The sequence below is a fragment of the Andrena cerasifolii genome, chromosome 15, assembly GCF_050908995.1.
Source record: "Andrena cerasifolii isolate SP2316 chromosome 15, iyAndCera1_principal, whole genome shotgun sequence".
Classification (NCBI taxonomy): domain Eukaryota; kingdom Metazoa; phylum Arthropoda; class Insecta; order Hymenoptera; family Andrenidae; genus Andrena; species Andrena cerasifolii.
The window spans coordinates 7,534,836-7,546,103 of record NC_135132.1 but is presented as its reverse complement, the minus strand read 5'-3'; the positions used below and the strand labels follow the sequence as shown (position 1 = coordinate 7,546,103).

Genomic DNA, 11,268 nt, shown 5'->3' with positions numbered 1-11,268 from the left:
ACACCTCCTACCCGATTCGAGTGCCTTTTTCTCTCTCCTCTGGCTTGGCTTACGGTCTCGGACATCCTACGGTCCCCGAGTTAACGGCTACCCGCAGTTTCTTCGTCTATTAGGTCGCTCTTCCTCCGCTCGAATTGTTCCGATTTGCTCCTCGGCCCCGGTCGATCTGAATGCACGCCGCTGCTCGGTGGAAGTGTTACAGCCAATCGGCCGAGCTTTCGGTGCCGATGACCGATGGCTAGGGGGGGAATTCGCGGCGACAGGCCGATTTGGAGCAGCGAGCGGCGTCCTTCGCGGATAATGACAGAGCCGCGTTAACCGTTCATTTAATTCGATCGATCGCCGATCGGAAATGTCAGCGGCAACTCACCTGGCCGCGTAATCGGCCGAGCGAGTAGGGCTGCAAATTGACGCGAGCGCGCGCAATTAGTCGGGGCGAGCCGTTCCAGTTCTCGTGCTCGAGAATTTCGAGATCGGTGGAATAATAATAACCATAATAATTTATTTTTTTATCTGGTCAGAGGTACAATATACGCAATAGAAAATGGAAATGTGTAACTCAGTGATTCTCAACCTTTGGATTGCACCAAGTGATTTCTTTGGCGTCGCCACGGTTTTTGAGGTTTTTGTTTTATTATTAATTATTTTTTATTCTTACTGTTAGAATTATATTTTGAAATAACTATTTTTACTGTTTTCTTTTCCTTCTTAAATTTACTTTACCTTATACGGAAGGGGGGTCGCAGGTTATTTGAGGATTATAAAAGGGGTTCGAGACTCAAAAAAGGTTGGGAAACACTGCTCTATTATAAGTATATCATAGCTTATAACTTCGCTCTTCTGTCACGTAGGTACTTTATTTTATGTAACCAAAGGGTGACCACCCGTTTAATAACAACAAAAATTAAAAAAAAAATTAAAACCGACTTAAAAAAAAAATGAATAAAAATGCACCAAAATGTAAAACATAACCTTTTCCTTATTTAATCTACGATTCTCAATATTTTCATGTCGGCACCCCATCATTTACACTGTGTAAATCTGGCAGCGACTTAAAAATATTGAGAGTCGTAGATTAAATAAGGAAAAAAATTATTTTTTACTTTTTGGTGCATTTTTATTTTTTTTGGAGGCTATTTTAAATTTTTTAATTTTTTACTTTTTAGTCATTTAACTACATTTATTTTTAAAAAATATAGGTAGGGCTACAAAAAGAGCTGCTCGTAATAATAATAATGAAGTCGGTTAATAAAACAGATTTCTTATTTTTGTTGTAACTTCAAAACTGCCGATCCAATTTTGATCATTCTTTCTCCATTATCTAAGTTAATTGAAACTAAACTAAATGCAATTGGTTTCACGAAAATCGGTCCAGTAGTTACGGAGAAATTCGCGGACAAACATAATACATACAAACACACTGAATTGTGAACCTCTTTCTTTTTTAAGTCGGTTAATAAAATCATTTCTACTCTACAGTAAACCTTGAATATCAAGATCGGCGTGAGTTGCTTGGATTATTCCACGCTTGAAATTTCCCTGTGTGTGGAATTCCACATTCGGGAATTTAGAAGGCATTTTCCCATTTTTTTAATTTGTACTTCCCCAACTCCACACTCGGGACAGATTTGCTCCTCCAACTTTGCTAATTATTATACAACACAATCAAACTGAAAAGCTTGAAATACAATACACCAATTTTTTTAAATAAGCCTTTCTGTAAATAAGACATTTGTTACTTTTGTCCCCACCCTTGGGGGCGATTGTAACATTTTAACTGCCATTTTTATTTATTCTGCACATAGACGTAAACATAAATAAAGAATGTAAGTGCCAAAATTAAAAAAACAAAATTGGAAAATGTTCCCTGTGCCAATGGCAAAACTATATCACAGAATTTGATTTTTGGCAGTTACAGTGTTTTCTACAAGGACTCTTCAATTAAAAGAGACGACACAAACTTACCCTTGCTACAATATCGATGTATAAAGCGAGGTAAAAACAGTGGCGAAAAATATTTAATCCGGCTGAAATGTCGCGTTTCGTACAGCCACAGCAGGTATCCTAATACGAGTCTACATCTGCGCTCCGAATCTTTTGCGTGAGCTGCAGAATCCAACTTCGCATTCCTCCACCACGACGGTGGTAAAACCCAAGGGACACGGTCGATCTTATATATTTTTGCGTCAGCTTGTCGACCCCGCGGCGCAGCAAGTCCGCCAGAGGGGGAATTTGCGAAATCCCGCCCGCAGCTTCGGTAAGCGGTTCGAGGCCGACCACTCAAAACTTCCTTCCCGATCGAGTGACCGGTGTGGCAACGCCAGAGAATTAGAGCAGCCTCTCGTTAACGCTTCCCGCGATCGGCGCCGATCGAAGTCGATCCCCAACCCCGGCCCTTTAATTCCAGGTCGAAACCTCCGCACTTTCACCCGTCCCCGATTATCCACGCTGAGGCCTCTTTAATCTCCATGAAAAATGCCCTCTTCCGTTTCCGCGTGGCGTGTCGACGAGCCGCCAGACGAGGACGAGTAGCGTCGAAAGAGACAATGCTCGGTAATACCGGAAGTCTGGCGGGGACATTCGAGGAGAAGAAAGTATCGACGGGTAAACGGATACGCGTCGCGTGTCGGGAAAAGCGCGGATGGCGGGGGTAAAAGAGGCTCGAGGAATAGCGGGACCGTCGGTGTTGCATTCCGAAGAAAAAAATGCACGGCGCTCGGCCTCCCTTCCCGAGCGATCGCTGGGCCTTTCTCCTCCTCGCCGGCCGGGGCCCGTCTTCTTCCAGCGAATTTCGCTGACGCCGACCCCTTCCCTCCTCGGCTGGCCGCCTTTCTCCGGGCCCCGAGGACCGGAAGGAAGGAAGGACGGAGCGGGGTTACGGCGAAAGGACGACTCACCCTGGAAAATGAAAGTCGAGTCTGCGGGCGATACTTGATCGGGCCCTGTAGAGACGCGGCGCGTGACACTCCGGAGTTTACGCAGGGCCCGATGTAAATAGCTCTTCCGCCGCTCTGGGAAGAAATGATTCTTGCCGCTCTTTATATTTAATTACGAATCAGTAATTTAGAATATAAATTTTGACGGTGAGGGAATTTTTTTGTGGGTATTTGTTGAATAAGAAAAACCTTTTGTTTTATGAAAAGTTTAATTTTTAGAAATTGAACACCTTGCAGCAACAGGGGTGAAACTCCATTCTTTAAAATTTTTTAATTATAACCTGGAATATACGTAAAAAGATTCTATATCGGTTGGTGCACTTTTGATGGAAATCCGATAAAAATTTAGCGATTTATTGTCAATAAATAAAAATAGAAATATTAATATTTTTATTATAGAAATATTAATATTAATATTATAAAAATTAATATTAATATTTTATTATAGAAATATTAATATTAATATTATAAAAATTAATATTAATATTTTTATTATAGAAATATTAATATTTTTATTATAGAAATATTAATATTAATACTTTTATTATACAAATATTAATATTAATACTTTTATTATAGAAATATTATTGAAATTATAGAATATTATTATTTCTATAATACAAATGTTAATATTAATATTAATACTTTAATAATAGAAATATTAATATTAATATTTTTATAATAGGGATATCAACCTTTAGAGGGTTGGGCTGACCACTATAGTGTCCACTTAAGAATTTGGATACTTCGCCGGCCATTTTGGTGGTATATATGCATAAACTTTAAATAAATAAAATTTACAACTTCAATGAAAAAATCCCGGCCCTCTAAAGGTTAATATCAATATTAAAATTTTTATTACAAAATATTTTTTGCCAAAAACAGAAATACAAACTTATCAACTCAATAGCTGCTACTTATTGCGTGAAAATATTCTACTTCTATATTCTACTTTTAATGTTAAGACAAAGCAATAATTTCATAAACAGTTTGTTCTAATTTCCTCGAAGCTGGTAAAGATGGAGCTGCACCCCATTCGCAGCAAGGTCCTCAATTACCAATTAACCACTTTTCCCCGCCCTAAATCAACCCCTCGGTGCAGTAGCCTTTATTTCACCCCCTAGCTCGGGCCCTAAGTTTCCGAGTAACAAGGGACGCCGTGGCTCTGGCTCTCCCGACGATCTCTGCTGCGATCCTCGAGCACCAAATAGGCGCGATCAATCGCGACACGGTTCTCTCTTAAGGCATGCTTTCCTATACGCGACTGAACCCACCATCAATAATTTCAAAGTCGATTTCCTCGAAAACGAAGCGCAATATCAAAAAACTTTATTCCTTTTTCTCGACTCGTTTACTTGTTACAAATCGAAAAGGAAAAATATCCTTTTTTGATATCACGCTTCATTTTCGAGAAAATCGACTTTGAAAATTCCCTACGTTGCGTCCAGTCGCGTATAGGAAAAGCTGCCTTAACGACGCTGTAACTCGGTGTTTTTTCTACCGGCAGCTTTCTCGGGCTCGTTTCCAGTAGCCGGGAAGCAGCGTCTAAAAGCGATCGATCTCGGTCACGGGTTGTTCCCCGACGGCGGAGGGAATTCGGTAACCGTTGCGCGATCGCGGTTACGTGAAACGGCGCGGGGAGGTGGAGATGTGATCGATTAAACTCATTATACGGTTAATGAGCTTCTTCGTGAAGCCTGTAAAGGTGGCTCTACAGACGCCGCTTGGCGCCCCGGGTAAAATCTATTGAGAGTGCTCTCGGGGGGGCAAGAGCGCCGAGCTGGCTAGGTTGCGTGAACAAGGGCCGGGCGATTTTTCGGTGAAAGTGAAAGCAACGCGGGGAACGGCGTCTGGCGGCGGAGAAACCGAAGTTCGCGACGGGGCAGGCGGGTCTCGTGACTTGGCCCTCGCGTGGCGCGCGCCCGTAAACAACGGTGCGGCGAGTTTCGACGGTGTCAGGGTCGATATTCGCCGCGTTTAACAAGCCCCGTTCGTGGCACCGAATCGGCCGATCTGATCGCGTAATCGTGCGTTGGGAAATATGTACTCTCGCTGCGGTGAAAGTCACCAGATACATCCTGGTCAATTCGACGGACCTGCCTGGGCGGATGTGGCATTCCTGCATTGCGCAATGACGCATCTGTTACATGTAACGCTAGCTGGCTGTAACAGGAGCGCTACGCCCGGGCAAAGTGGCCGCCATGGAATGTAGGTACTCGGTTGCCGCGTAGGAAACGATCCAACGACGTGCGAAATTAACCCTTAAGGGGTCAGTCCACTGTGACGGTTTGCAAAATTAAGCTACTTTTAAAGATTTTTTTCCTGCGTAGATACAACGTGTAATGCAATAAATCTTTTTGGTATTTATTAAGATACTTTTATATTATACAAAAAAATTTAAAAGAATATTTTTAGTTTGTTTTAAAACTTAAAATGCAATTATCTCAAAACAAAATATTTTAAGCTATTTTTAAATTTTTTTCTGCGTAGATACAACGTATACTGCAATAAATCTTTTTGATATTTATTAAGCTACTGTTATATTATACAACAAAAATTTAAAAGAATTTTTTTAATTTGTTTTAAAACTTAAAACGCAATTATCTCAAGACAACATTTTTTAAGGTATTTTTAAAGATTTTTTTCTCCGTAGATACAACGTATAATGCAATAAATCTTTTTGGTATTTATTAAGGTACTCTTATATTATACAAAAAAATTTAAAAGATTTTTTTTTAATTTGTTTTAAAACTTAAAATACAATTATCTCGAAACAACATTTTTTTCAACTGGTGCAGGTGATTGCAAAAAAACTATTAGACCAATCAGTCTGAAATTTATACACGTCTTGGATTAAGCATTTCATACTTTTTACAAGGCAAAATGATTGAAAAGTTCACCGTATTTCGACATATAAACTTCAAACCTCCGCCAAAAAAAAGTTGAGAAACACTGGTCGACGATCAAGTATTGAAAATTTTATTTGGAAATTCCAGAGATTACGAAAGTTGTGCACGTTTGAAGAGCTCTGCGTGTCTAACTCAGAACGTGTTCTTCTGGTAACTATATTTCTCAACTCCGTGGCGCAAAGAACTCAAAATTCTGAGAATGTTTACACACGAACAACCACGTTAATGATATCATTGTTGTTTTTCCTTCGGTGCTTGGAAGAAGTGGTATATTTCTGAGAGAAAACGTTCCTTTTCTTCAGATCCCTGCATTTTTGTTAATAACGAGAATTCTTAAATTTCCGTAGTTCGCCATTTCTTGAATTTTACATCTTCTAACTCAGAAATAGGTTCGTTTTGTGCGTGCATTCATGAACTAAGCAAGAAAAATTGAATTTTTGCTTTCAAATAAATGCAGCAGACGCCACGTTGCCCGCCGCGGAACAATTGCGACGTTATAACTCTGTCAGGTGCCATTTTTTTCTAATAAAAAATTCGTGTACCTCAATCTGACGATAAAATATCCCGAAAGTTTCAGAAAGATCGGTCGAATACTTTCTTTAAAAACAATTCCCCAAAAAGCCTCGATTTCAAGCTAGAAAATCCCCTTTAAATCGCTCGCGAAATGCAGCCGCCACTTGATTTCCACGCACCTCACAGTAATTCCTTAAACTAGATTCTAATCTCATGCTCTCAAGAAGAAATTACAATAATAAATAAGGGTTAAGCTGAAGTTGAGATGGGCAAATTTGTTATTTAAATAAAACTTTCGAACATCGAATAAAACTTTAAACAATTATCGCCATGTGTCGAATAAAGTTAAACCGGGCTAAACTTCAAACATTAACCGGGATTTATGAACTTTTATTCGATATTCGAAATTTGTATTTACCTCTCGGTTGCCGCGCCTATTTTTTCCACCATCATACCGGGTAATTTTTCAATCAACTGCTGTTTAAAAATCTGTTAAATTAAGTCGCAAAAATTCTTAAAAAAAAAAAAAATTAAACAAGGAAAAAACTTATTTTCCACTTTCCAGTGCATTTTTATTTTCTTTTTTCACCCAGTGTGATGATTAAATGAAAATTATGCCCATCTCCGAACTCAACCCACCACGCATATCTATTCCAAACCCAAGACACCCGGGATCTATGAAAACACCACGTAACAGTTGCGCCGTTTCGCAATAGGCTGCATAATCCGCGCGTTATCTCGCCGGAGCCGAACTGCTCCGCGAGAGTCGTCAGATAAGGGGAAAAGAAACGCGCCTGCCTTACATGGGGACGCGGAGGTAATGTCCTGTCCGCGCGTAATCCGCGAGGACCGTTGCGAAACGTCGATGTAACGCCTCGCCAGCCGTGGTCCTCTTCCCGTCTTTCCGTGCCGATCGGGGAAAGCTCGCACCGTTAACGGAGAAAGATCGCGAATCAGGTCGCAGCATCTGACCTGGAAAACCCACATCCAATTCGCGCGCACTTTTCCCTGCACAATCGCAGGGTTTTGTAACGTCGCGCCTTTACTAGGCCGAGTTTTTCCGCGGTTGCGGCAACCCGTCCCCGGGCTCGGTACACGCAGCGCAGCCAAACAATGGCAACTCCCTCTGTCGAGGGATTACGGGCGACGTGGTTATTCAGCCGGAGGTCCGTGGGCCACTCTGACAGCGATGCCGATTCGCGGGGCTCTCTCCGCGTTTGGGGCGACGGTGCTGGTCGAATCTGGAGCGACGTTTCGACATCCCGCCCCGCGACAAGGCTGCGGGCGGTTTCTTAGAAGCGGCCGCAGTCGCTTTTGGCGTTCTTGATCACGGCACCGCCGAACACGCGCACGGCTGTCCGGCTCCACGAGATCAGCATCAGGGGCCCGCCTATGTAGGGGCTGCCCCTGCCTATTTCGCAACGCACGTAAGACAGCTTCACTAATTGCAGGCCCAGAGGGTCTCTCGCCTGCCTTGGCTGTGCGAACGTTGCCACGTCTGGCCGGGGGTCCTCTCTGTAGCGGCGGACTCGCCGGCGCTGGTTTGGGGCGAACGCGTAAACCGGTCGCCTCCCATGGTCGACGCTGCGCTGCACGGCTCTGGGCGGAATCCTTGCAAAAATCGGCACCGTCGCGTAACTCGAGGCGGAGGGCGGCGCGATCGATTCGTGGGGGGCTTCGTGGGGATCGAAGGCGGACGCTAGGAGGAGGTTGAAGCCCAGAACCGAGCCCTCGATGCCGTCCTCCAGCCCTTTGTCAAAGTCAGTGTACTCCTGGCCCACAACTATGTCGCCACCTCTCGGTATCACGTGGCCCGCAGTCTGGAAACAGGCGAATTGATAGCACTGGCTGTGGTTGCGAATTGAACATCATTGGTGTTGTGGGATCAGAGGTCTCTATGAGCGTGCAAATCCACGATGAGGCAAAAATATTGTCTCGCGTGAGATTTTAATCTCGTGAGACAACTACTTATTTCATTGTTTTATTATTTTTTAATTATTTTGTCATAAAGTATAAGTTAGTAAAAAACAAGTTTATAATGATACTAGCTTTACTACTCGGCTTCGCCCGAAATTTAGATTCTGATTTTAAATAAAAAAAAAATATTTTTCTTTGTGAAAATAGTCACATTTACCTGGATTAGCTAGCATCATGAGCTGGGACAATTTTCGTGACCCCAGAATTTATCGCTCGAAAATTTTTAGGCGACAGACAAACACGCGAACCCTTTCTGCTTTGTATATTAAGACATTTCCGTTTTTACGTTTATTTGTTGCTGAGATTTTTGTCCGATGATAGAAAAGTTTCGTGTGAAATTTCATCGTGGATCCGCACCTTTAGTGGGAGCTTGGAATGTTCAGATTGCGGATAGTGGGTTTGGCGGAGTTGGTTAGAGAGCTGACCAGTACGCTGAGGATCTGGGGATCGTGGGTTCGAGTCCCATTGCCCGAGGTTTTGTTGGAAAACAACAAAAAAGGAGCGACGGAATTTTTTTCCCATACATAGGAATTACGAAAGTTATTCGTGCAGTAATTACAATTATCCCATAATTCTTTCCTCGTTATAGATCGCGGGGTAATGCAGAATATTTGTTGTGGGAAATAGGAGGCGTCAGCTAGGTACCAGAACAGTGCAGCGGGAGCTGCATGAACCCAAAGAAAATTCTCGCAATGCCCAAAGTGTTTCCATTAATCAGTCCAACCCCTGTAGCTCCAGTGGTTGAACCTTAAACCCCAACCCGGGTGCCCTTTTCAGGACCTCTGTCGCACCTTCTCCGAGCGTCCGTGAACCCAGAGCTGGCCGTTGATCCACATGGCGTAGCGCCCAGCTTGGTTCTCCCAGCTCTGGCACACGTGGTACCATCGGTTCTCCCGTATATCCGCGGCCGCCGCAAACACTTGCGTCCCCCCGATCTCCAGGTGCACGCTCCTCCCGTGCGGCGAGATCCACGCGCGTACCAGCCGATCCTTCTCGTTCTCTGTCAGCAGAAGATCGTTCTCTGTATTCTGCGCGACTGCCGCAAAAGTAGGCGAATGAAAAGCGCCGAGTTACTGGAGTGGCACCAGCCCGCTGAGATCCCCCCAGCGGTGAAATTTCTTGTCGCCGCGACTTTCTGCGTCAGTTGCGTAAGCGTAACGTGATTTAGCACTCACTCGAGTAGGAGAATATAGAATGGGGGTGAGTCAGGTCCACCGACTCCAGCCACAGGCAGAACGTGAACTCCGTCAGCCTTGGCACCGGCAGCTCCCATCTGAGGAACTGAAAGCACACCGACTTCATCTGAGGAGCGACCCTGCTCGCCTAACCCGGTCATGTGCCGTCGGCGCGCCACAAGCAGACCCCTGATGAGCTACCATTAAAGCCGCGCAAAACTCTCTTGAGTAACGCCGCGTCCCGCATAATCGACTAGGATCGCCGGGGAGCGGGCAGCCGATCACTGCCAACTCGGTTCGCTCCGAGGTCTCCGATCCGGCCAGGGAACTACTCGGCTGGAATTCGCGGCAGGAGCAATAAACTGGATCAGGGGCATCCCGCTGGTATCGCGTGCGCGGCTCGGCCGTTCCGTGCATAACGAAGCAGCCCACTTTCTCGGCTTTCTTCCACGCGATGCTCACCTGTATGTATCCCTTCTGAGTGAGCTGGACCTTGTGCATCGGCGTCCCGGCTCCCTGTCCCGCCGCGGCCAGACACGAAAGCGTCGCTAGGCAGGCGATCAAGCGGACAGGGCCGAAGACGCTGCCAGGGAAAGTAATCTTGGGCTCCTCCATCCTGGCTCGGTCACCCCCGCACCTTGGTTCAGCTTCAAAGGCCCACTTCGAGCTTCCTCTTGCCTTTGCCTCCTGCGTCTTCCCTCTCGCTCAACATTTGCCTCCGGCTTGGCTACCCGGCTCGCGAATCGATAACGGTCCCGTCGAGAGCCCCAGCAGCAGAGGACCGCTGCGGCGAACAGGCAGCGTGAGTAAACAACACTAAAGCAAGCCTGGGTGTCGAGGCGGGCGAGCTCGGGTCTCCGCGCGGTGGGCACGTTCGGCTTGGTAAGAGGAGGAGGAGAAGGAGGAGTAGGACCTTGCCTCTGATGCCACTTGGCGAACCGTTTGGCCGTTTAGCTGCGACCTGCAGTTCGAATCCCGACGTGCGGGAACTACGCCCCTACGGGACACCCGCATTTGCGGTGGCCGAGGACTTTCAGCCGAATGCCTGCCCTCCTGTTTGCCCAGAGTCCTCTTAATCAGGCAAACGATGGTTGGACGCCTCGAGTGGCGGAAGATTTAGATGAACACCCCGCGGACACCCCGAACTGTCGATCCGTCAATCGACGCGCTATTAGAAGCACTTAGAATTCATCAGGCTCGGTGAAGCAGTGGGTATTCCTAGAGTAATTCGAGCGTTTTGTTCGGTAGCTGATGCCCGCGCGATACCAAAGCGCAATTAGCAGCGATCGGTGTGAATTGCGCAACGTGCGGGATTATGAAATTTAGGTGGCGGACTGCGGTGTGTTAGGTAACAGGGAATCCACCATAGGTTACTTCACTTTAATGCCCAACTCTGGATGAGAAGGTTTGATATCTTTGCGGGAGCATAGTAAATAATTTTAAATAAATAAATAACAGAGTTGCTTCAAGATTCCTATCGACGGATAGAAGCTTCCTTCCGTACCTGATCGGCTAATCCCGACACCCAGTGCCACATAAAACACGAGATGGAGAGTGTTATTCGGTCGATCACACCTGCGAAAGCTGTTACGAGAAAGCGCTTGTTCCTCGATGCGAGCCTATTCGGGATTAAATAAATCAGTGCTTTACGTAATCAATTGCCCATTTTGCGTGAGGTCACCGACGGTCTTGAGCTCTTCGAATCCTGAAGTCTCCAAGAAATCTGCGAAGCCGGAATGAAAACGCGATTTCTTCCTT

General features: G+C 45.2%; 2 protein-coding genes across 5 annotated transcripts in view; one reads left to right on the top strand and one right to left on the bottom strand.

Annotated features, from left to right (window-relative positions):
• The window catches only part of LOC143376878 (uncharacterized), a 92,242-nt gene that overhangs the window by 56,468 nt on the left and 24,506 nt on the right, over positions 1-11,268 (top strand). The window lies entirely within an intron of this gene.
• Positions 7,419-10,125, bottom strand: LOC143377067 (C-reactive protein 1.4). Its single transcript, XM_076827978.1, has 4 exons — positions 9,973-10,125; positions 9,511-9,616; positions 9,127-9,335; positions 7,419-8,178 (listed from the first exon to the last, which is right to left on the bottom strand). Exons 1-4 carry the CDS (start codon positions 10,123-10,125, stop codon positions 7,651-7,653), a joined length of 996 nt encoding a protein of 331 aa, XP_076684093.1. The 3' UTR covers positions 7,419-7,650.